Raw genomic sequence first — 26,387 nt, 5'->3', positions numbered from 1 at the left:
CTCTCTATAGAATAAATTGAAGTATTTTAGGTGGAATCTGAGATTTAGACTCAAAGGTTATACCTCCATGGCAAAGTCCGTGTTCCAGTTAATTGTTAACAGGGTTCTCCTGCCTGGAGCTGTAAGGTTTGGTAACTGGGCACTGCCTGGAGCATGTCAGGTGTTCAGGTGCTGTTCCTCATGTCCTGCAGCACTGATATGTTTGATTTAATAACTATTACATGAAAAACCCTTATCCTCAGATCTGCTGCTCAAATGTACTGAGGAGTGTTTGCTCACAAATATGACTTGATATTTTCTCCAGATTAAATTACAGCGTCTACTTGATTCATTCTGTTTGGTGTGTTCTAATTAATGGAGGTGGAAGAAAGCAAACTTGTTTTGATCTTCAATCACAAGACCTAACGTTACTTGGTCATTCATGGAAATCCCAGTATTTTGTTTTGTTCCTTTGAATCCTTTTAATAGATTCTGCACTGAGTGCTGTCATTTCAGGTTATAAAACAGAATATTGTTTGAAAAAATACATCGTTTTTTAACTGAAAGGATCATTACATTTGTTGAATTTATGACTAAGGGCATTTCACTACTGAGGTTGAAGCTCCGAAGATGTCCTTGCAAGCTGCTCAGACAATGCCCAGTTGATACACATTGTCTCAGCACTGAAGGAGCCTCGTGTTCTGTTGAGTTTGGGTGATGTGCTTGTGCATTTTAGGATGATGCACAACAGCCTGTCCAGGAATGGTCATCTGTTGAAGAGAAGCTTTCTGAATTAGGTGTTTTCTTGGTAGCTTTAGAAGAGTTCCTGGAAAGCAGGTACTCTTAAGGAGCTGCTTTTGTTTTATGGGTCAGCACAGCTTTAATTCTCTCTTTTTGGTTTACTTATTCCTGGTTTTATTCAGATACACAGGGCAGTGCTGCTGTTTCTGTACTTACCCTGTGAATGGTGTTGCTTTGGTGCAGAACTGTAGTAATTGCTAGTTTAACTGGGGCAGGAAATGCTGATCTGTCTCTGCCAAACCCAAATTTGATTCCTGCTTTGTAGAGATGTAAAAGGAGCATGTGCTGAGGCTTCTGTATGAGCAGGTCTTGCAAAATAGCTGACTGTAACTGAAGATCAGGGCTACCTTTTTGGTTTTGTAGTGGGTAATATGCAATAGATCACATGCAGACCAGTTTAATGGAAACTTGGTCTATCTTACTGCTGAGAATCTACTACTCTCTGCCTGAAATTGACACCATCTGCCCAATTCAAGGAAGAAGTCTATAGCAGAGACTTGGAATGTGGTTTGTACTGCCTTCCCTTTCCCTCTTTTTATTCAAATAACATTCCTGGACTTCCCACTTCCATGCTGGCTGACTGAGCACTTGGAGCTGCCAACCATCCTAGCACCTCTACTTCTGCCTGCCTTCCACTAAAGCCTCTCAGCCTCTCCTTTAGCTGTGTCTGCAAGATTTTCTCTTCTGGCCAAAAGAAGCACATCTCTTTGGCCTGATTTATGCTCCAGTCAACTCTCTTGTGCCAGGCTGGGGCAGCAGTGTGTGTCGAAATGCTGTGTTCTGGGGAATAGCATCTCCCTTCCTGCTGCCAGCTAAATGGGAGTGCTGAGAGGGCTGCAGCCAACACTGCCTGATCTCCTGCCCTGCTCTGCAGCTGCCTGCCTGTATTATCCAGCAAAGAATGACTTTTGGGATGGGCTGTGGTAACTGAAGCATGAATTTCCCCTTTTCTGGGAGGTGGGGGTCTGAGGTTAATTTGTGCAGTACTCTTTGGGATCACCTATACTCACCAATTCCACTGGTGGTTGTTTGGTGTTCTTGTTTGTTTGTTTGTTTGTTTTGTATGGAGTGAGGAGTATAATCATTTAAAAGCCTTTGCTCCCCAACATGCATTTGAGACCATCAGCCCCAACATTTCAGAGTCCAGAAGGGGCAGAATTTCCCCAAGTTTCTTTTCCATAGGTAAGAACCAAGGAGGATCAAATCCAAGACAAACTAAAAAGGCTCTGCCAGGCTACTTTGAAAAAAAAAAAAAAGATCCATTGCCCCAAACTGGGCAATTACCGCATTAGAGAGAGAGGAATGACAATACTCAGTGCTGGGTATTAACACTGAAACTTCAGGGTACTTTGAGTGCCACAGAGTGTGGGAGATAACACAGCTGCAAATTGATTAGGAGTAAGAGAAATAAGGTAAATCAAACTAAAGTTTCCGTGTGGTAACAAAGGTTTGAATGTGAATTTATTTATTTACGTATTGTTTGTTTTGCAGTTGTGGGGTTTCTTTGAGTGCTGTAACCTGCAACATAACCAGATTTGTCTTCTGAAGGAAAAAACTGCTGCTCTTATGAAATCAGAACATGCAGATATCTCTGAGCCTGAACAAATGCTTCTGAAAATTCATTTGGAAGACTTGGAAAACAGTCTGATAAGCTTATGTGGCAGTCTGTTCCATAGTACTAATTAGGTTGGCAGAAATCATTGGTTTATATGCTGATAAAGTATCTTTTTCATAAGTGCTGCAACTCAACAAGTCTAAGGGCTTAATAATTCAGTTTTGCAACCCTTTCAGAAGGTGTCCTAAATAATTGATGTTGCTGCCTAAGGAGCTAAAAGGGAGTGCAATGGAACCACTTTGGATGTCCCATTTCAGTTGTGGAGGAGCTTTTTGAGTCATGAAGCCTCCTTTAAATCTAAGCTTGCTTATTTTTGGCTAAGAGTGGCATTTATTTCATTGCAGGCTTGCTCTAGTCTCAGGGTTTCTGTGAGAAATTTGTGAAAGTTGAAAATGTTCTTGCACAAACACACTGCCAAGCACTGCAATTTACCACAAGTGTCAATAGCCATCAGTGTTTGCTTTTGTTAGGCACTGAGGTCGAGATGGACCACTGTGCAACTTGAATCGCTGGCTGTTAATCTACAAACATAAAAGGAAACTTCTGATTGCCAGGTGTTTTTTGGACGAAGCTGTTGGAGGCATTGAACACATCAGTGAAACCTGTACTCTTGCACTTTGTAAAGGCCTCAGACTTCTTTGTCACCAGGATATCCACACTTGTGCTGTCTTGAACATGTGGCAGTTGCTGTGCTTCGCTTCTTTGAAATTGGACTTTGGGGATGAGAAAGTTCGTGCAGCTGCCATTTGGGTTTTGTTTTGGTCTATTTACTTGATACGGAAAGGATGAGGAAGGAATTCAACTTGAAGGTTAAGGAGTAGGTGTGCCTGGGGGAGATCAAACTGCGTAATGTATGTTGGGTCCCAGGTCTGCTGGCTGGCTAATGCATATAGTGAGTGCTCTATAGCATATAAAATCTTGCTTATAGTTCAGGGTGAAAGAAGTGGTTGATTCCTAGGCTTGCTGGAAACTTAATTTTAATACTTCTGTTTGCATTGCACTGTTGTGTTTAGCCTTGAGGTAGGGAAACTCCCTTGAACTTAGATCAAATTCAGAGATTATGCAAAAAGTTAGTTTTTGTTTTCATTGAGGTTCTTGCCCTTCATCTAGCCTAGAGTGTGACCTAGCTGGAAGGGAATGGCTTTTCTGCAGTACATCCAGGTTTTTGAAAGCTTGATTCCAGCCTAAAAATAACCTACTTCACAGGCATTTCAAGTGAAGCAAGACCATGTATAAAATTCAATTAAAGTCTAAACTGAACTTCGATTTTTATGTCATACTTCTGTATATGTTTCAGAAAATTCATTTGTCCATTCCTGGCTAACTAGAAAACTGATGGTCTGCCCTAAGAATGTACATCATGAATTTGCATGAGGTTGGGGAAAAACAAGAGAGCACGCTCCTGTGCAGGGCACGACTGAGCTGCAGTTTCTCAAGAGCTGCAACAGGGAGGTTTGCTCTGGTTCAGATAGATGCCTTCCCCAGCATGCGGTGGGAGGAGAGCAGAGCTAACTGCTTGCCAGGAATGATAAGGGCTCCAGGTGCTGAGCACAGAAATCATGTTCTGAGAATCACAGCCCTGCTTTCCCAGGAGCTGAGTGAGCAAGGAGGTGCTTCTGTTGTCAGTACAGCTGGGAGCTTCTTGCCTCCAGCAGCTACATAACATGCAACTAATCAGACTATGGCTCTTCCAGCGTTACTGGTGTTCTCGCTTATGGCATTTGCTCCTGTTTTCAAAACAGAATTTGTCAGCACAGACAGACTACTTCATTCTGAAAATGTGAAAATCTCAACACAAGTGTTTGTTGTGTTGTGATAAACACACATAACTCATGTAACTTTCCTTTATAACAAGAACTGCACATGTTTTGTTTTTGTTTTGATTAGTTCATTGAATAGCCTCCATACAACGAAGATATGTTCTGAACAGATACATGCAAAAGGGCAAATAGAATGGCAATAACATTCAGGATGTTGTCTTCTGTGTACTTGTGACTGCAACTAACAAGGCTGTTTTGGCTAGAAGGGAGTATACAGTAAGATTGTTCTGATCTCAGATTAAGGTATTTGTCTCAAAGTTCAAAACGTAAGAAGCAAAGTCCATAAATAAACTGTGAGCACCATGAACTTTTTAATACCGGAGGCAGCTAGCACGGAACTGAGCAAATCCCACGGGACTGGGCAGTCTCTACTATAATAATGGAGTCAGCTAAGTGAGTAAAATTTCCAAAGCTTAGCTCGTGAATAAGACTAGTTTATTTGTTTTGTGATTTCATAAAATAAACAAGGAAACTAAAAGCTCTGGAGGCTACTTAAGGCTCTGCAGATGGGTTAATGGCTACTGCTTAATTGTTTGAAGTGTATGTAAGGGGATACGTTGCAGCCATAGAAAGAACGTCTAAGAGAGAAACTCATCATTATGCATGTGCTGAATTTCTTTATTGGTATAGCTGTTTCCTAAAGGCCACATTTCTCAGCTTCTGTCTACCCTAACCTTTAAATATTGAGTTGGATTTTCACTATTTATTCGGCTGGCAGAGGAACAGGCATCACACTGGAGATCATAGGAAATTGTAGCTTTCCTTTGGGATGCTTTATGAATGGATTGGACCTCTTCCTTTTGTTGAGGGAGGAGAATTGACATTCTGCCTTTGGAGGACATTTTATATAGAGAACATCCTGATGAGCTTGTCTTGCCTTTTCCCTTTTTATGGTCAAATCTTACCTAATCAAGATAAAGCTGAAGTGTGCACTTGTTTGGGTAGATGTGCTGTGTGATGTCCCCTAGCCAAATACAAAAAGAAACAGCAGGAAATGATGGTCATATTGAGTATATAGACTTGAAGAGAATGTCTATCCTGTGCCTGCTCCCCTCCAACTCTCTTGTTCTTCAGGCTTGGTCTGGAGTCTCCTGCCTCAACAAGAAATCCTATGAAAACTTTATTTCATTTCAAGAAGTCTTTGCTTCGACTCTGGATGACATTGACCATGGGTTTCTCTGAGATGGACATTCTGCTAAAAAATTCCCTTCCTTAGAGATATCCTCTAAAATTTTATTCCAGAGTTGATGTGAATCTCAGTGCCTTTTAAGCTCTAGTTATTCGTCCTCACCAGCACTCCTTTCAGGTGATGAAGTGGGAGCTGGAATACAGGGGGAAACTCCCATGTCCCAGATTTTTTTCTGTGTGTTGGCTCTGCATTTCTGACCCTGAACTGAGTCATCCATGTGTTTAACATGCAAGGATGCAGTGGAATTATTTTTGTGGTCACTGGTCTGAAATGAGTCACTGCAGGGCCAAACAAGTTGTGGGGCAGGGACAGGATGCTCCTGCAGCCAGGAAGGGGAGTGGGAATCTGGCAGCTGGCAGAAGTTGAGGTTTCTGCAGAGCCATTGATGAACCCTATGGACTCCTGAAAGGTCACACAGGCTTCTGCCTGTAAGAAAATGAAACCATGACATAATGGACTGTCGGTTGGTCACTTGCAATAACTGGTAGAAAATGACTTAAGATTTTTTTTTTCCCACTTGAATTTATTGCAGGTACTGATGTTTGAATTAAGAGATGTTGTCTAGTGTATGCCAAAATCCAAATGTAGGAGAGGGTCATTTAGGTTTCTGTGAGCTGTATGTGTTTGATGAAGAATGCATGGTCAATTACAGGTAACTTTCCCTTGGAAATGTGGCTGTTGGATGGACAGCCATCTGTCAAACACAGCCTACTTGTGTTTAAAGGCTGCTACCCAAAGATAGCACAGATACTGGTTTGTTTGTTGGAGTGGTAAAAATTGGGTCCACATACAATTGCTTATAACTCATGCAGCATGCACTTCATCAGTTGCCTAATAAAACATTGTATCATAGAATTGCTCAGGTTGGAAAAGACCCAAAACATCATTGAGTCCAACCACAACCTAATCATACTACCCTAACTAACAACCCACCAGTAATTCATGTCCCTGAGCACCACATCCAAATGGTTTTTAAACACATCCAGGGATGGTGACTCAATCACCTCCCTGAGGAGCCTATTCCAGTGCTTATCAACCCATTCGGTAAAGAAGTTTTTCCTGATATCCAACCTAAACTTACTGTGGCACAACTTGAGGCCATTTTTCCTTGTCCTGTCACCTGTCACCAGTGAGAAGAGACCAGCCCTGCTCTTGCTGTAAGCACCTTTCAGATATTTGAAGAGAGCAATAAGGTCTCCCCTCAGCCTCCTTTTCTCCTGACTAAACAACCCCAACTCCTTCATTCTCTCCTCATAGGGCATGTTCTCCAAGCCCTTCACAAGCCTTGTTACCCTTCTTTGGACCTGCTCCGTCACCTCAATGTCCTTTCTGTACTGAAATGCCCAAAACTGAACATAGTACTCGAGGTGAGGCCTCACCAATGCCGAGTACGGGGGCAGGATGACTCCCCTAGACCTGCTCACCACGCCATTCCTGATACAAGCCAGGATGCCATTGGTCTTTTTGGCTACCTGGGCACACTGCTGGCTCATATTCAGCTGACTGTCCATCAGCACACCAAGGTCCCTTTCCATCACGCAGCTTTCCAGCTACTCCTCCTCAGGCTTGTAGGGTTGCTTGGGGTTGTTGTGACCAAAATGCAGGGTCCAACAATTGGCCCTATCAAAACTCATGCAATTTACCTTGGCCCATCAATCCAGTCTACCCAGGTCCCTCTGTAGTGCCTTTCTACCCTCAGGCAGATCAACACTCCCTCCCAACTTGGTGTTGTCTGCATACTTACTGAGGGTCCATTCAATCTCCTCATCAAGATCATTAGTAAAGATGTTAAATAGAAGCTGCCCTAGTACTGAGCCTGGGGTTACACCGCTCATGACCAGGCACCAACTGCATTTAACTCCATTGACCACAACTCTTTGGGCCCAGACATCCAGCCAGTGTTTTACCCAGCGGAGCATCCAAACAATAGGCAACCAGCTTCTCCACAAGGATGTTGTGGGGCATAGTGTGAAAGGCTTTAAACATTTTAACATTTATTCATTAATCCTGAAGATAAAAGTGTCTTAACAGATACCACCCACAAGCTGTGTTCCTTATGATGAACACAGTGCTAAACATAAGTGTCTGAGGGCAGAAATTAGGTAATGTGGTTTGGAATTGGTTTTGTTTAGGAAGGAAGAATCTAGGAAACATGAAGGAAGAGTTTGGAACTCCTTGCTGGCTATGAAGTTGTCTGCTACTCTCTTGTGTTTTTATGTTTCCCTTAGAAAATGGCTGGCCAGATAACAGTTCTGGACATGAACATATGTAGTAAATGCATGTGCTTCTTAACACTGCAGTCAGTTCAGTCTGAAGAACTTTCTCTAACTCTATCAGATTTTGTCAAGGTACCATTTGACTTAAGGTCTCTGTACGTATTTTAATGCTAGTTATGGAAGCCAAAGAAATCTTGTTCTAGCTTAAAAAAAAAAAAAAAAGAAAAAAAGAAAAAGAAAAAGAAAAAAAGTAATGTTGGAGAAGCCTGTCTTCAGCAATCTAATATATCGTTCATCTAGGAACAAATGCATCATGTGTGGATTTTTATGTAGGAGGATTTTTAGCCTGTAATGGTTGGGTGTTAGCCACAAGGTTCGTGTGACATGACAAATGTGGAACATCTGCGTACTGATGCACACCACTGTTCTAAAAGTCAATCCCACTACCACATGTATTGAATTAAATACAAGAATTTGGGACAAAAATAGTTGGAAGAATACATTCTGTCAAATACAATGGCAGGGGTTTGTTGTCCAAGCCATCAGAATTCATTCTGCACTTTTCCACACAATTTTTTCTCGGCGCATTATTGGATGCACTCAGTGTGTTAGCTGTGCCCCCTTTGGACAGGGAGGAGCAGCACTGTGTTTTCCTAGTCATGGTGAAGTATTTGGTGAGCAGGAGTGGTAGCTTAGCTTAATGTTGTTCCTTCCCTGAGTGATGTGTGTGAAGGAAGTAGTTGGCCAAGTTGGCACACTTGAATTAGATGTGAAATGTGGCTGAGTTGCTTAGACTAGTATCTTCCATATTAAAACATCATCTTATAAGAAATTCAGCATAAAATAACCTTACTTAGTGACCACTATCATTGGAAGTCCTGATTGCTGCTATTTTGACTCAGTGCTATATACAGATAGGGTGTGAGTTTTTGGCTATAGAAGGGCTACAGCATAAAAAAGAAAAACAATTCTTATAGGTGAGATTTGTTTTCTGTAGTTCTGGACCAGTAGGCAGGAATCCCATCTCTTCTAGAATGTTTAGTGAATTACATGAAGGCTTCCATGGTTCATTACGATTTGTATATTTGGTGTTATGTCTTAGGTCCGCAGAATTTAGACTGCAGGATACAGCGAGTCCAAAAAGCAGAATCTGGAATGCTTTGGGATGTAGCTGGCAAATTTGTTAACACAGAATTCATTGCTGGGGCAGCAAGAAGCTCCATGTTGTGTGGAACACAAATGTGGTAGATGCCAACAGTTGTCTTCATCACGACTTGCATGCATTTCAGAAGTGGCACTTAGCATTACATGTTTAGGTTTAAACACATAACTTGGTCACTTTGGGAATGTCACTTCACTCAGAAATTGTTTCTGAATGACTCCCTCCTCTTATGGGACTTTGAGACAAACTGAGTGTAGTCTGGACTGGTGCTTAGGTAATGATATTAAAGCCCTAAATAATTTGAGCTTCCATTTTAATTGTGCTCAGCAACACTGTCTTAGAATTTCCTCCACATCTTCTAGGTAGACTTTATAATAAAACTGTAGTCAGCTCATAACAATTGCAAACTTTTAATCATCAAAGCTGGATGGAAACAATGGATTTTTAGGTTTTGAGTTGGCACTTTAGATACTAGCTTAACATCTTTTTCAAAAGCTAGTGGTCAAAACCAGGCAGCTTCTCGCCCTATCTCATCTGCCTGGCCTGCTACCTTGGGTGTGAGGAGTTCTGGGGGTTTGTGCATCCTGTTTGAGGGAATTCCCTCTACTTCCAGCAGACTGCTTGTTCGGAGTGCTGGCTGCAGTCAGGCCCCTTTCTGTGAGCCCTCTGATGCTCCAGGGCAGAACCTGGGCTGGTCTGTGTCTGTCGGGTACAGTTTTTCCAAGCCAGTTGTTTCTCTTTTGGATGCCTTTATAACTAAGCTTTATAAAACTCAATTTACAAAACCATTCTACACATCCAGAGTATTTGGAAGTTAATTTAAGCTGGGATTCAGAGTACCTGTATATAGCTTTGATGCAAAGTACATTATGTAAATGTGGCAGTAGTTTTGTATCCATAGAAGAACTTAAGTTTCATAACTATTTTTTACCTTTATTTGCCTATTGAGAGTGATTTTGCAGGACCATTTGACTAAAGTATGCTCTATTGCATGGAAATGCCTTTTAGAGTATTGGGAAAATAACATGAAAATATTTTCTAAGGCTTTGCAAAGACTCCCGATGTCTTGAGTCTTTGTTACACTAGAGGTCAGTGTATGACGGGAGCTTGTGAGGTGGTGTAGAGTTTCTTGCAGAATCCTATTTCATCAAATTTGAAACCAGATTCTAAGAGAAACCGTAGCCTGCTACTTTGGGAAAAAAAAACTTCATGCTAACATGTCTTATGACTTTCTTGGCAAAAGGGCTTTTTTGAGCTTCCTGCTTTTGATTTTCCTTGCTTGAGTATTTGGCACGTATCGATAAAAGTGCTTTAATGTGGTAAGGATAATGTACGCACTCGATTGTTCCAGCATGCATGTGAAACATTCACACTGTGTTGCAATAACAGGACTTTTGTTTCAGACGTATTTCTATATGCAATGCTTGTTTTAGGAGTCATCTTTATCTCACGTTCTGTATAAACTTATTACTGATGTGGTGAGAGAATTGTGTCTGCACCTACTATGCTTTGTGTAGCTCTCCAGGGTGCCAGGTGATAACCTTTCAGGTGGATGGTTTCACTTCAGGGTGTTGAAGGAAGCAGAGTCATGCATGATTCTACCATGAGACTTGCAGAGGTTGGCTCCTTAGCAGGTCGTTTACAGTACTTAAGAAAAGCGATCCCTTTTAACATCTAGAATGTGCAAAAGCAGATAGCTTCTGAAAAAGTTATAGGGCTGGGGGACTGAAACAGATGGACAAACTGCAGCAGTGCTATCTTAAGTCAAATGGAAGAGAAATTAGCTGAAGGAGTATTCTGCTGACTGGAGATGATTTATGCATGCAAAACATTAACTTGTGCTGCAGTGACTTACAGCATCGTTCTTGCTATTACAGAGGCTTTATGCGGATACCAGTTCATTCTGCATCTTAAAATGAGAAGAAATTTTCAATGTAGTAACCAAAACTCTTTTGACTTGCTGCACTAAATGCTTGAAAGCTGTTCTCACAGTGTTCTGTATGACTTTACTTAATGTTTGGCTCCCTTTCCTATTTGGAAAGGACACATGAAGTAATTTTGAGGCACAGCTCTCTTTTGTAGTCTTGTTGACTGGAATGCAATGCAAGATTGACAGAAATACAGTTGTTGTGGATAGGCCTCACAATCATCCCTCAAGGTCACTTTCATACTACATACCCTGGTGAGCTTCTAAATTTTATGAAGATAGGAGCAAACTGAATGTTTACTTAAAAAATGCTTGATTTTTTAACCAGCATTCAAAAGCAAAATAGAAAACACCACTACATACCTGTAAATAGACAGAGGAATGAATGCACAAAGAAATCATACCCAAGAGAAAGAGATGATTGAAGCAAACTAAATTGGCCAGCAAAAACTTTCCCAATGCCAGGTATGCATTTCCTTCCTAGACATAACACTTCAGTCACGTTTTTATTATAGAAAACTTAATACTGGAGTTTGGCTCATAAAATAGGTAGTGATTCAAGTCACCTTTCTTCAACTTGCTAGAATTATTTCTTTCTTATAAGAAATATACAGAACCTGCTGAAAAAGAAAAAGTTGCAACTTTAACACATGAAACATACATTTTAAAATGAATGTCAGAGATTTGGGTGCTACATTTGTGGGGCGATCCCAACTTACTGGGGTTCCTGACTTCTGCTTCAGATAGTCAACTGATATTTCTTACCTTAATTTGTTTAAGTGGAACACTTTCAAGTGTAAGAACTGCAGAACTACAGGACTCTTTAAAGAAGTAGCTAATCTGTTGTGTAGCCTCTCTGCATACAACCCAGAGTTGGTGCAGACTCTCACAAAGCAGCTATAGCTCTGTCTGCTGCACACTAAGTGACAGTCTTACCTGGTTTGACTTTCAAGTTATAAATCATTGCAGATAGTGATGCACTGATGTTCCACATCCAGGACAATCTTTGTCTAGAAAACTTGGAAGTTTGACTGTTTTTTCAGTCAAAAAATGATGCATTTTTGTGGCTGAGTGGAAGCAGTTACACCCCAGCCACTCTTTCTGAATCATAATATCAAGCAGCCAAATAGTATGTTGGTGTTTGTCTTCCTTTTTACAACATACTATGTGATCCCAGGAGCCACCTGTTATGTAACAAAGCGGAATCCATCTAAAAGGCAAAATTAGTAGCTGGAGTGCCTTTTCCTGCTTTTGTTCTAAGCTCTCACAATGTGTGAGTTGTCAGATAAATGATTCAAATGACCTGCCAGACGCTTCTCAGACAAACTGAAGAGAGCACAAAAAAACTGCAGCCAAGGTCAGCCTTTAAAAGGTTGAAATCGAATTGCTAGCTCTCACACGTTAATTGCAATCGCAAATGTTCGCTGATAGCTGCTCTGTATTTCTTGGGCCTTGTGTTTGTCTCATCATACATTTGTGCCAAAACTTCTTGTAAGACTTCTGTCTCTAAGAAGAATGAATAGAATATAGTGACATAGGCAAATATCCATAAAACAACCAACCAAAAAAAGCAACCAACAAACAAATTTGTCAAGATCCCCACACAACAGATACTTGGGGCCCCTTTGCAAGGACTGACTTTGACAGGTTTTGAAGTAACAAACCTTCAAAACTGCAGTGCTGCCATTTTCTCTGTTTCATTTCAGTACACAAATGTAGCATTTTCCAAATCAGAAGAAAGAAGGAAATGTGCCATGGGAACAGTGGCAGCACACAGTAGGTTCAGTGCACTATGGATGCTGTCTCTTCCCACCTCACAGTGACTTCCAAGAAACCCATGAAGTAGATGGCCAAACTTATGGCTGCACTTCAGATCCTTGGCTTTTCTGTTTAAGGACGGAAAGCCTCTATAATTCATTCACTTCAGTGAATGAGTGTTCCTTGGAAAGTTGGAAGTGGGAATAGTATGTGGTTTGCCATATTCAAGGAATTTTGGAGTACTTTATTCCAAAATAAAAGTGTAAATTTGAGTTGATGGTGAAAAGGGAGTTTAATTAAAATACGTTAACAGCTGCATAACATTTGGAGCAAGTTGAATTGCTCCCTTTCCTATTCCTACGGACTATGAAGTAGCCTATATTGGGGCTTTGGTTTGCTTTTGAAAATGAGAATTTTTCTGAACTCAAGCAAAATCCCTGTCTTGTCTGTCTTTCTGCCTTTTCAGTGAATTATTTTTGCTTTGACCTCTTCTCTAGATGCTGTTATTAGTGACTGACGTGCTCAGCAGCTGTGGTGGATGCAGAACAGTGATCTGACTGCTCCGAGCAGTTGTTCCTCTGGTTGCTTGGAGTATCATGGCTTCATTTTGTGCCTTTTATTTGATTAAAACAGAAAGTGTAATGAAGTGGCTGTGAAAGTGAAGGACTTGAGCAGTGTATTTGCCAGCTAAGAATAACATGTGGACAAGCTGAGCCTCACCCCGCAGGAGTGAAAATATGCTTTTTTGATCCATTGCTACAAGAAGGGAGGCAACACTCTGTGTTCTGCCTGACGGAGGTCAGGTGTTTGTGTTAGAGGGCTCTTCTCTTTGGGAAGAAACTGCCACTTTTGTGGTAGAAAATAGAGTAGCAAGTGTGGAGCAGTTGATTGTTGTGGGCTTTTAAATGAGTTCAAGGACTGGCATCCTTGAGGACAGTTCAGTGCCAGGATAATTCAACTAGCTTGAAACAACCCAACTCAGATGCTGCATCAACGCAAATCTCCACATGAGCAGTCACTGGGTAGGATAGCAGTTTGCATTACATGCAGAGCTGGAGATGGTTTATATTTATCAAAGCAAACACAAGCAGCTGTGGTTGAAGATGTGGGGACGAGGAGGCAAGCCCTGTGGTGAGCACTGCGGGCAGGCCAGGCCCATTGGCTGGGCCTGTGCTTTCCTCTGACAGAGGCTGCAGGTCTGTATCCCAGTCACCATGGCTCTGGGAGGAGAACTGGCTGTTCCAGTTGCATCTGTTGATGTTAAAATTGAAGACTGTGAGGATAACAGTCTTGTGGTAGATTAGGTTTGTGTTGTTTTCAGTGCTGCTTCACCTTACTGAAGGATGTAACACAGGCTGCTTTCTGTGAGGTGGTGAAGTAAAAGCTCAGTTTCTGGAGAAATTGATGGTTCAAGGATGTGTCTTGTGTTAAAGGCTCTGACCTGAACTGAGGGGTCAGGTTCCTCAGGGTTCCTGGTAAGCATGCAAAACCTCTCTTTCCATATGAACATAGCTGCAGTGTGTCAGCAGATAAACTTTGAAAAGTGCCTTTGCTTGTGCTGATGATCTTGCCCATATGAATGAATTAGGTAACAAGGTAAACTGCTCTCACTCCTGTATTTAGCCTTTTGTGCAACTGCCTAGGAGCTCTAGAGTTGTTTTTGTACCCCAGGATGTACATTTGGGGTTCTTACCCACACTTGTTTGTGTTTATTTCTTGTAGGAGGAGCTGCTTTGGTCATGGTGATGCAGATCTATCTGGAGAGTAAGGCCTGGATGACTGGGATTTAAGGTAAGTCTGCGCTGAAAAAAGTGTGTTGATCTGAACCAAAAAATGTGTCTTTTTTGTTCATGGTGCTAGTGGTGATTGGTTTTTTAATTTTTAATTTTTTCATAGAGTTCGTAGCAAACACTTAAAGAAGGATCCACATATGCCTCCTAATACATGTGTAAGGTATAGCATAAATAAATTGCAGTGGTGTAACAGTTCAGATCCCTGAGTAGCCTTTGTGACCTTCAGGAAAGACAAATGGTATCTAAATACCTAGTAAGTGCTGCTGCTACTTTAAGGTGAAATATAATTCAGTGTGAATGTGACAGTAGGTGTTCCCAAAACTTCACTTCAGTGAATAGGCTGCAGGCAGCTGAGATTGATCCCTTCTTCCATCTCCTGTCGTTCCCTCTTCCAATTGTGTGTTAAAATGATTTCAACCATTATAATGGTATTTATATCAAATCCAACATTTTAATTGCAGATCTGTAGCCTGCCCTTTATGTTGTATATTGTAGGGAATCTGCTTTAGCAGGGGGTTTGGACTTGATCTCTGGAGGTCCCATCCAACCCCTACAGTTTTGTGATACTTTTACAAATTAATTCAGTCATTTTGGGTCTTGGCTACTAAGGTGCTTGAATCTGGTCCTGCCATGTGGATTTTTATGGCTTTATGTTGTCTTCTTGAATCTAAATAACTTAATAGATTATTCTGTAATGAGTAAGGTGTGGTACAAGTTCTCCAGCCATCACAGAGCAGGCTGCAGCTGTGTGATTTCGATATATGGTGTTAAGGTATTAAAGATCTGCTCTATGAAAGTGTCTAACAGGGTACTTTGTTGCCAGCCTCCTTTAGTTGTGCTCAGCATTATGCTTTGGAGTCATCCATGCTTTTCAATACTGAGCAAATGATTCTTTATTGAAAGCTAAAATTATAAATAGGCCCATGGTTTGCCCTGCGCTGTCACTGTTTGAAAACAAACTGTGGGGTGAGAGAATCTTTCTCCTTCACCTTCATCTGTCATTTCCCCTTTACTGAAGAGAAATGAGCTCTTCACTTGTAGCGCCTAATCTATCTGTCATAGAGGACAGATGTTCTTGAAACTCAGATAAAAACCAACAAAGAAAATGGCTTTTGTTTGCAAAACACTCTGGAAGTATAAAGCTATTGATACGTATCATTCTAAAAACACTTCAACTCTCTGTTATTTGAAAGCTTGAAGTGGTGTTTAATCCAGCCAGATCTTTCATACGTGCTGTGGTTGTATTTCCTGGAGAAAACTGGAAAACATTTCCCCATACAAACGAAGAACAAAAGGAACTTTTTGAATGTGTGTGTGTTTGTGTGTGTACAGCATGGGATTAGACTTGCTCTTTGAGAATTACAGTTACTGTGAGTAGAGAGACACAGTTTCTTGGAGATGATCAGGAGGATCTCACTGTTTCGTATCAGCAAAATAATAGGTAGAAAATCCTTTCATGATTTCTTAAGCTTTCTAAAACAGTACTGATGTATAATTCTGGCTATAATGGCTAGTAAGAGCTGCGGTCCCACTATTTCTCTCACAACAGATGGTCTCTGTTTTTTCTCAGAAGTACTTTGGGTGCTGTTTTAGATGTTACTCCAAAATTATGGGAGAACTCTTTTCTTGCAACTTGCCATAGCTTCTGAAGGCAGTGAGAACATGCTGTAAAGAGTGGAAGTTTGAGTAGAGGCTGGAATAAAGGAGGTCTGAGGACAGTGTGTACACTCAGTTGGAAAGACTTGCAGTAGGAAAGTGAAACTTGACCATGACTCCCAAAAGATTAGATATGCATGGTCATGAAAACTGAATCAAATCTTGACAATTCTGAATATAAGTAATTGTGTAAAACTTCCTCGGAAAATATTTGGTGCAAGCAAATTCACTACACATTTCTTAACTGTGTGCTTTCTGAAAGTAAGCAGAAGTAGGCTGTTTGAGCAATAATACCAGGCAGTATTTCACAATTTCTTTCTGATGGGAAACTTTTTCCCTTTTTTTAAGAATACTTTGTCTGAATTTTTGTGTTTTACTGCTGTAGAACAGTCTTACTGGGCTTCTTGCAAAAACTGAGCGTGTAGAAAATCTAATCCTCTTGAGAGTGGTTTGTTGAAATGTGTGCATTTGGTGTGGTACCTGTTGTGATTAGAGTATTTTCATGCTTGCTTTGCCTGAAGATGGCTGTGTTAGCATTGGGTTAGCCTGTTTAGGTGCAAGGTGTGAGGGCTCTCACTGTTCGCTTTGCACTTTTTAGGTATGAACTGGTCTCTGGTTATTTTCTCCATAGAGTTTCTCTCCAGCTTTGGGATTGCAGTGTTAGAAGTGCAATACTCAAAACTTTAGATTTTTGTTGTTGTTGGTTTGTCCAGATCATTGTGATGTTTTAACAGGAATTTTGCCAAGTAAAAATGATGGAGTAGGTGGAAAGTGCAAAAGCATCTTCCACACTGCTGCACCCCTCTTCAAAGTAATCATTATAGGTAAGAAAGGAAGCTATGCCTTATGCCATTCCCAGAAGTTCAGCATGCATCTCTGCACGTGGCACGGATTGTTGCCACATGTCCTTGGTTATTGATTATGGTCAACAAAAGAACAATTTGAGAGCTGTGAACTTTGGATGGAACCACTGTTTTGCTACTCAAACATTCCTTCTGAAAACAGAAACCCGTAGAATGTTTTTGGGGAGCAGTCTGTCTACCTGAGAAATTCAGTGAATAGAGATCAAGAAGCAAAGGTTTAGGGCTTGTTTTCTATGATCTGGATTACCCATGTCTCTTTTCAAAACTTTTCTTGCAGTGTACCCCTGAAAACATCAGAAATCTTCATGTTTAGGAGTATTTTGTTTCCCCCAGACTGTTGGTGTGGAGCTGTGCAGAGCAAGGGAAGGTCAAGAAATGTGGGAAGTGATGACTCAATTATTGTGCTTTTGCTAATTCCTTTGAACTGTGGATTCTAAATTCACTGCTGCCTTGCAAACATTAGTGTGTGAGACTTGCAACTGATACCTGTTCTAAAAACAGGAGGGGAGGAGAGGGAGCTGTGTTTATTTCAACAAGCACAAGCAACACTTCCAAAATACACTTGTGGTTGTATCATAGTTATGAATCTGAGGTTATCTAGTGGTGAGCAGCGTGATGAAATGGCAGCCTAATATGTCCATGCTTTATTTGGAAAACGTAGTTCTTATCAAAAGATGAAGAACACCAGTGTTTCATTCACTGTGTTTGTTGAATCTCTAAGTGCAGATACCGTGTCTGTCAACACCTCATACTGTGAGATGCAGGAACTCGCCTTTCACAGCTGCACAGTAAGTTCTTGAGGATTGTGTGGCATAGAGACAAATGTCCTCCACTTTCTCTCCTTCCGTGTGTGTTTTTTAGTCTCTCTTATTGTACAATCAAAGTTAACAAAGGAAGGAGATGTCTCTTAATCAGATAGAGTTGCATTTATGTTGTGTTATGGTTTGTTTTTTTTTAAGACTATATTATCTAACTGGGGTGGTGGTTAACAGATAGATTGTAACAGCTTTCTAAATTCTTTGGGCAGAGCTGAGCTCATACCAGCTATTATATTTAAGAAGCCCTACAGATTAAAAAACAAACAATCAAACAAACAAAAAAAACACAAAAAACAAACATAAAAAACTCTTTCCTTACTGCAGAGTTTAACCTATAGAGTTTGGGTGTGCACCTTTGGTAAGACAGCTATCCTCCTATTTAAAAATAAAATGGATGAGTAAATCCTCCCTGGCAAACCAGGGATCCTCAGACTGCGGGTGTATGTAGTTTGCATTGAAGAGAAACTGCCTGGAGGGCACAGGCTGTGGCATAAAACGTATGTCCTTATTTCCACAGCCATGGAACTGGGGCTGGGGGATGCCTTTCTGCTGCCCACCGCTCCCAGTTCAGAGCACAGGCACTTGTTTGGCCCCGTGACAATCACGCCAACTGCGGCATGTGTCTGATAGTGAAACAATGAATGGCTTGTTCTCTCAGAGGAACAAAAAGTGGGTTGGGTTGAAAAAAGATAAATAAGAATTTCTCAGTGGGTCATTTTAGGCTCTCACGGCAATTTGAATGTGCTGAATGAGTGGCTTCTGAACTGAGCCAATGGGGGTGGTCAGGCACAGGCATCACTTTTATCCCACACGGGGGAGGAGGGGTGAATGAGCTGGAAGATATAAGCTGAAACAAAGCCATGCAGTCCTTCTGAGTCATTCGCATGCACTGGATGGGTAAGGCTTCCTGCTTCCTGGGACGCAGAAGTGGGGTCATGATTCTAACAATGGATGCTGGTAAGTCACTTGTTATTAAATTTGTCTTTGATTTTTCTGGGAAATCTCGCCTTTCCCTCTTGTCCCCAGCTGCAAAAAAGACAGTTGTAAATTAGGAAGCTGAATGTTAAATAAAGACGTGCCTACTTTAAGCTGTGTGCACTCTACTGTGTGGTTTTTCTTGACTGTTAGTCACAGAAGCACATAACCCCAAGACCATGGTACCAAAGTTGTGTTTATTCACTCCTCCATCTGTCTTCATTGTGGCCTGTGGAGTAGTATCATTTTTGTATGATACAAGTCAGATTTTACACTTTCTGTAAAGAGCTAGAGACAAACTAATGTGCTGTCAGTAGCTTGTTTTACTTTGTGCTTACAGAAATCTTGTGCTGGGGAGGAAGGGGAAGAAAGTGCTGCATTCTCATGACGATCAGTTCTGTTTTGTATGTTTATAGCTCAGGAAATATGTGTGAAAAGAGCACATGCAGGATTTTTATTATTATTTTTTAATTTACCATGGAAGTGAAATCTTTAACATAATACCCTGTGTGATAGGGAGGATGAATGCCAGCAGTAAGATATAGGGTGGTATGTCTAAAAGAAACAAGGAATCCCAGTTGTCCTCCTTGAGGAGGGGGCTGTGTTTCCATATCATAGCTCGCATCCTTTAAATTCCTCAGCAAAAAAAGGTTCTAAGATGTTAAATGGTTATGGGTAGGGCATAAAGTGCCAGCACTTGTGTTCTGGCAGTGTGCTGACGATTGCTCTTTCTCTTACCAGTTGCAAGCATGCTTGCTGCATTCTAAGAGCTCTGTTGAACTTTTGTCAGCAATTGGTTCAGCTACTTTTCCAGCAGTGTGCAGAAGCAGCACAATGTGACAAGTCCTACAGGCAGCATTCAGAGTGATGAACTTATTCAGGCACATCTTGCAGGTCTGTTCAATCTACTTGTCACATGCTCAGTTTAGTCCATGCTAATGAAAAGCTCTCTGTCCCCTGTACGTCTGAATTAATTTGTTTGGGCACTTGCTAGGGCCTAAAGGGAAACTGCGCCCACATCCAACTGACTTTTCTGAGACTTGCTCAAAGTGACAAAGCTGGGCTCTCCATGCACTGTTTGAAGGAAACAACAAACCTCTTCATTTAACCCACTCACACTTAATTGAAGTTACTTTGTCATCCACTGTCACTGCAGACAGTATTGAAGGCAGTGACTCCTGTCTTCGATGTATGTTGCATACTTTGCAAAGCCCAAGCCCTTTAATTGAGATAATACGATAAACAGAAACTCAGTGAGGAGTGAGGTAGCATATAGCTGACAAAGGGGTACAGACTTTTCCACGATGGACCTATTTTTTATGTTTTATTTGGTCACTTTGATTAGCTTCTAGAGGATCCATATTTCTGGCCCTTCCTAAAGCAGTTTGAGCACTGGGAGTTAGTAATGCTCTTCTCTCTGCCTTGAGCAAGAAGAACCAATGTCGGTGCTAGACGTTGCTCCTGCTATTACAGGAGGCAATGTGCAGGTTGAAAGAGGTCCCAGCAAATAACAGATTCAGACTTTGTGAACAGGGTACATCATCTCCTTCGGAGTCCTGGAGTTCCTGCACTGTACTGGAGTAATTTAACTCTTTGTTTTGGAAAGACTGAGGNCCAGACAAATAAGCACAAGCAGCATGCTGCATTCTTGAAACCATCTTCTTCTAAACAACATGTACATGGAAACTTAAAAATACATCTGTTGTTTATGTATCCTTACGTACTTGTGTGCTGCTGCTTTGCACCGTGAAGTGAACCATAAAGATAACACTGCTCATCTGCCCTCCCCCGGATCCAAAGGGTGTCTCCTTTCAGCACAGTGCCACTGCACCGAGTGCTCGGGGTCGCAGGGCTCTGGCAGCCCTCGGGGTGCTTTTCATGGTTCTCTTGACTTACATTGTTAGCAAGAACTCATTTTGGAAGCACCCAGGTGTTGAAGAGTTCTGAAATTATAGTCCTGAGCTTCTTGGTGGGAAAATGGTTCAAAATACTAGAAAGGAAACACTGTAACATAAGGGTTTAGCAGTGACTTCTGGTGCTTTGCAGTTGTGTTTAAGTTACGATAAAAATATGCAAGCAATTCAGTACCTTAATCTGGGCCATGGATAGGGCGCCATGAAGTTTTATCTGCTTATTTTTACCCACCTTTAAGGCTGAGCCGACTGTTCTTGGTACTGTTTGCTTACTTCAGACTGTATGTTTGCATTACGAGTTGGGGCTGATTTAAAAAAATTACTGGCAATAAATGCTGAAGATGTTTCTAATACAGCAAAACCTTTTCTCCTTAAGAGGACTATAAAAATACATGCTGGTTTGTTTCTGTTTTTATGAAACATGTTTTATTCTGTCACGTTTGTCCCTGCAGCATTTAATTTCTTGTAGGAGCGGGACTTTAAAAGTTGTGGATGGGGGGAATAAAAAGGAAAGCTGCAAGACAGAGCTGACAGTATAATTGGATTTGAAGCAGCTACAGGCTGGGACTGTTGCAACAGCTGATTTGATCCTTCTGAGTTTCAAGAGCTATTTATGGTAGATTAGCTGTATCAAAGCTCTACTGTTCCAACCATAAAAGGCCGGTCCTATGCGAAGTTGCCACACTGCATTTGGCTTAGTCCTCCGAGGTTGGAGAGCCTATAGCTTTTTATGTGGATAAATCCAGTGATGGATGGAAGTACTAAAGGCAGATCGAGGAGTAACATTGTCGAGGACTTCAGATGGCAGCGAACTCTTAAAAGGAGATTTTCACTAATAAATTTTTTGTTCTGATGTTTGGAATCAGCGCTTGGAATATAGCTCCTGCGTGTGCACTGCATTTGGTGAACGCGTGCTTTTAGGAAAGCGTTGTTCTAAATTTATCTGACTTATCTGAATCATCTTGACTGCACATGTACTCGCCAGCCTTGCATGTTGATATCTGGTAACTTTGTGAAGTCACTTTTCCGTTTTATTAGCGGTGAGCATTAGTCCTTTGGAAAGGAACCTTAGCTGAAGGGAGAAACTTCTCTAAAACAAGAATCATGAAATTCTTGGCTCACGAACACTGCAAGAGTTATCAGTAAGTATTTTGAGAAGTCTGACCCCTTCTGCTGCGTCTGTACCTTCTTTCTTTCCTCCTTTGCAAAAGGGGTTTTTGCGGGATTCTGAAGTAAGTCGTATGTCCTTCGCTGAGCGTGCGTGTGGCCGCGTGGGCCAGTTGTCTGAGGCTTCATCAGGTTGAAATGCAAGTGGGTTTATTCCAGCCTGTGCATGCCACTCATTCAGCCGTCCTTAAGGCATTTTGTGTTTTTATTCTTGTGGTTTTGTTTGGAGGATGAGTTCATTCTGCTATGAATGGAAGGTCCCATTGCTGGTTGGTTCGTGTGTGAGGTGAATCTTTTTTAGTTTTAATGCATTAACCTTAGGCACAGCTACAAGCAACTCTAAGAACTCTCTTAAAAACAACATTTTTCAGTAGCTATCTTGTCTGAGAGATTCTGTATACACAGAGGATCCTGTTGCGTTAGGTAACTGTTGTGCAGTGACACCTGGAGTATTCTGAAGAAAGCTTCCTCCAACTTTCCATTCCCTTATTTTTAAATGTTACTAGGACACAACAGGTGAAAGTTACTGGCACTGCCTTTCTATCCACTTGTGCTGCAGATCAGCTGCTATTGGGGAGCACAGTGAGGGCTGGGGGGAAGAGGAGGTTCCTCACCTCAAGGGTGTTCCAGGTGTTATATTTTGGTATTCAGAAATGTAACAATTTTCTCTTTACCAAGGAAATAAGTTTTAGACATAGCTCTACTCACTGCCCCTGTTTCCCTTTCAGGAGCTGGCAATTCAGGGCCATCTTCCATTTTCTTTGGATTGTGAATCTGCATTTGTCTGTCAGATGGCTCTAAAATTTTTGTTCTGAACTGTATAAAAATGTTTTAGCCCAGAGAACACCAGAAGATAAAATGTGTTAAAATGTTTGAGAAGTACTTTTAGCAGTTTAGTGCAAGGATTATTTATTTGGAAAAAAATAGATGTATATTGTTAACCTTTCTTACATGAGCCTTAGCAGATACCCATTTAAATACTCACCTCTATTTGTAGGTTTTATAGATTGCAGAGGCAATGGGGAAAAAAAAAGAATATTCTGATTATCTGTTAATTTTTTCTCTCGGATTAACAAATATATAATTTACCATTTACATTGCTTCCAGTTAAATTAGTATTTTTAGTAATTACCCTTTTTAAGAGATGACTGTTTTGTTTTGCTGCTTGCATTTTTAAGAAGCAAGTTGGCGTAACTTCATTATTTTAGCATGCAAAAGTTGTGCTGCTGTAGGTGTGCTAGAAAGTGTCAGTGCCTTATAAGCCTTAAAGCAGGCTGCAAAGACAGCAGACATGAAAGTTGGCTACTCCTGGGTCTGCACAAGAGCACAAGTCTCTAACTTGGGTTTCAGCCTGAAGAGCACCAAGGGTGTAGTGCAGGAACTGATGAGAAGTAATAATATCAGCTCCTCTTTGTGCAGCAGATGTTTAAACTGCTGGAACAGGTAAACTTTTCTTCCTTGGTGTCTATCTCAGAGGAGATTAGTTAGTCAATTTAAGCATTAATTCTACCTCTTCCAATGCTGTTTTATCTTGGTTGTATTACTAAATGACATTCTTGGCAGAAGTCTTCAATGTGAAGGAGATTTTCAGATCTCTAAGGGCTTATTCTGAAGGACTACAGCGTTGTATTTGACATCTCTTTGCCAAATTCCTTATATTTGATAGTGTCAGTGGGATGGAGGTAGTGGGGGGCAGGCAAGGAGCTCTAATCCAGCAGTTCCATCTTTGCCTTTTGTACACAGAAGAGAGATTACAGTATAAACATAATCCGTATGTAGAGCCCAGAGAGGGGGAGGAAAAGTGAAACTGTGGTTTACTCATTTCTTCTTCACAGTGAGTCCAAGCAGAGCTGGAGGTGGTGGAGCTGAGCCATTGGTGACAAAGACATTGCCAGAGGCTGGAGGAGCCTACGGTTGGTTCCCTGTGTGGCCATGTGTGTTACCATGCATACATCATAACACTCTGAAGTGAGGTTTCTGTCTTCTTTTGGAGTTATGCTGATGAAGTGGTTTGAAAGCTTTTTGTAGTCTTAGTACTTTTGTTTATGCAAACCACTCTCTGTAGTGTGTAGAATTTGGTATGTTTGTATAAAACGTATGCAACGTTGTCATTTTCCTTGCTTACAGTGGATTGACAAGACATGCTGTTATGTGTGAAGCCTTGCGTATCATGGACATAAGTGAAAACTGCACGAGCTCATTTAGTTTAAATTGCCATTGCTACAGTGTTTTTTTGCCCTCCAATTTGTTGGTTCTTGTGCATAGCAGTTTCATTACAACTTCAAACAAGCCAAAGCTGTGAAACAGTTTGCAGGATGAGGGTGGCCTGAGATTGTTCACTTGTCAGAGGCTTTGCTGTTTCTTCCAGAAGACGTAGGCTTCTGTTTCTCCACACAGAAACCTCCATTTGGCACTGTGGAGGGAAGTGCTATGCTGTCAAGGGGAACAGAAGGCAAAACTTTCTCCCCTTACGAATTTACTATTTTTACTACTTTCCCTTCTAGCTGGTTTAGAGTTAACTGACGCACTGGAAGGTCTCTAGTTTTTAAAGAGTAAAGTGTGTCCTAGTTGGAATCTGCCTTAAGCAGATAAGAATATGTTGGGTAACTGATGGTAAAAAATGCTTGTGATGTCACTTGCCACAAAAACAGTTTAGGCTATGTCTGCAGATGCAAGTGATGCAGTGAAGAGCCAGGCAGACCAGTGATGCTGGTGCCTGCTGAAGTAGAGGAGGAGCTGAGTCTTCATTGAGCTACTTGCTGTCCTCTGCATTTCAAGTGAGGCATCCAGCCAGAGATCTCACAGCAGTATTAGGACAAACAGGATATTGGTGATGTGGAGAGTGTGGTTAGTTAGGTTCTTTGAAGCAGCAGCAAAGAATTAGTTGTTTTGAAGTATCTCAAAGGTCAACAGAAGAGCTTTGACCATAAACTCATGTGTATCATTCTGGATGCCAGATAAAGAGAGAGAAACATTCAACTGAGAATTCCGGTAACTTAATAGTTGTGAAGTTTAGAAAGCTCACATATATGTAAGTGGTTGGCATTTTTGTTCTCATCAGTCGTTAGACAAAGTCACAGTGCTTTATGTGTAAAGGTCCCATTTAGGTGAGCAAAGGAAAAAGAATCCCTCCTGGCACTCAGAGTCATAAAGGCTTAGTTTTTCCAGTGTTAATCATGTTCTGGGATATTAGGATTATGTATATATGCTGGATATAATGCTGCATAATGGTTGAGTCAAAGGTGAAAACATAGCATCAGGTTGCCCAGCACCCTTCAGTCCAACATTCTGTTCTCTGAGCGAGTCATGTGTCAAACGTTAACTAGGAGAGTTGATAGTGATTGCTAATTGTGGAAAAACATAAAATAGTCAATAAGACTTTCTGTGCTCATCTCAGCTGCCCTGCTTGAAGCAAAGGAGCTCCAGAGTTGCCTTGTAGTTCACATTCTTGTAGACTCACGTTTAGGGCTATCTCTTGCCGTGGAGGTTCAGATTTCTGGCTCATAAGTTTCAAATTCAGGTCTCCCGATTTACTGTGGAGATGCCTAGACAGTTTGAACACCATTTGGTGAAGCCAGCAACATTCTTTCCTACTGTCAGCTGAGTTAATAAAAGCAACCTTGGTTGCTGCCCACATATGTTAGGTATATTCAAGCACACCTACTGGGTCATGTCCCTGCCAATGTTTAAGGCTAGGCATAAAAGGTGGTTGCTTTTTTTCCGACTGCTTTAGGCAGCTGATGGTTTGGATTTGCAAATGAGAACGGTGGAAATGGCAGCCTTGCTTTAAAATACTGTTTTAGGAATCCATCCAGGTTGTTGCCACTCCCCATATTGCTCCTGAACTGTTCTCTCCATCTGCTGCAGTTCACCATCTGGCTGCACAGTGCTGTGTGAGTGTTGTGCTGTTGTTCTAATACTCTTAGTCTTACTCTATATCCTTAATATTCTTATGCCAAAAAGAGCTTCTCTCTCATTTTACGTTTGATTCTTGGGCTAAGCCTATTGCTGTTCCTTCTAGCTCCGTGTGCATGTCACCCATCTGTCTCCTTGCTTCTGCTTTGCCCCTCTGAAAAAGCATCGTGGGGAGTAAGGTCTGAACAGTCTTCTGCTTAAAGTTAGCCACCTCTGTGCCTTTCATGTGAGGTTTAAACACATTTTTGTCTGAATTGCAGAGGCTTACATGCTACCTATGACCATTTCTTTGGACTTAATTAAATGAAGTGTTAGTAAAGCGAGGGCGTCATTTTGAAGCAGCAATGAGAAATAAATTTGATATCTTGGGAGCTTTACTACTTTATTGAAGCCAGCACAGAAGTTGCTAGTTTGCACTGAAGCACTAAATGGATGTGTATTTCTGAGTTAAACATGGGGCCAGTAGTTGCATAGACTTCTATGACTGACTTGCAATTGTCTGTGATTTGTGACTGTATGCAGACAATGGTACGTCATGACAGCATGGATCTGTGAAAGTAAATGCCAGGAAAGAAAGTGACTCTGTGCACATTGCTGTAAGCAGACACTAGGGATAGAGCAAGCACTGCTAGGCTTGGTTTCTCTGGCTTGTCTTCCAAGCTCAGCAAGCATCCTGTCACAGTGGGCCACTTAGTCACTGTTTAAAACTTGAGGGAGATGGAGAGAGGGCATTGAGAGCAGAGTTTGAGTGTGACTGAGAATAGGGGACCAGGCTTTGAGGCTGAAACCTAGAGCTGATTCCAAGGAGAACCAAGGGAAC

At 41.3% G+C, this 26,387-nt stretch overlaps 1 protein-coding gene across 14 annotated transcripts in view; it reads left to right on the top strand.

Moving 5' to 3' along the window:
* The window catches only part of SVIL (supervillin), a 128,017-nt gene that overhangs the window by 11,860 nt on the left and 89,770 nt on the right, over positions 1 to 26,387 (top strand). For 5 of the 14 annotated variants that reach the window (XM_015853191.2, XM_015853194.2, XM_015853195.2 and 2 more), the window contains exon 2: positions 14,190 to 14,258. Coding sequence is in view for 8 of the 14 variants with exons in the window: in XM_015853183.2 (XP_015708669.1) it covers position 21,627; positions 23,488 to 23,565 (79 nt within the window). In the remaining 6 variants the exon portion in view is untranslated. Of the gene's footprint in view, positions 1 to 14,189; positions 14,259 to 18,434; positions 18,555 to 21,167; positions 21,628 to 23,487; positions 23,566 to 26,387 lie in introns of those variants that run through there. The other 9 variants (XM_032443052.1, XM_032443051.1, XM_015853181.1 and 6 more) reach the window with 5 other exon arrangements.

The sequence above is a fragment of the Coturnix japonica genome, chromosome 2, assembly GCF_001577835.2.
Source record: "Coturnix japonica isolate 7356 chromosome 2, Coturnix japonica 2.1, whole genome shotgun sequence".
NCBI lineage: Eukaryota > Metazoa > Chordata > Aves > Galliformes > Phasianidae > Coturnix > Coturnix japonica.
This window is presented reverse-complemented; position numbering and strand designations above follow the sequence as displayed.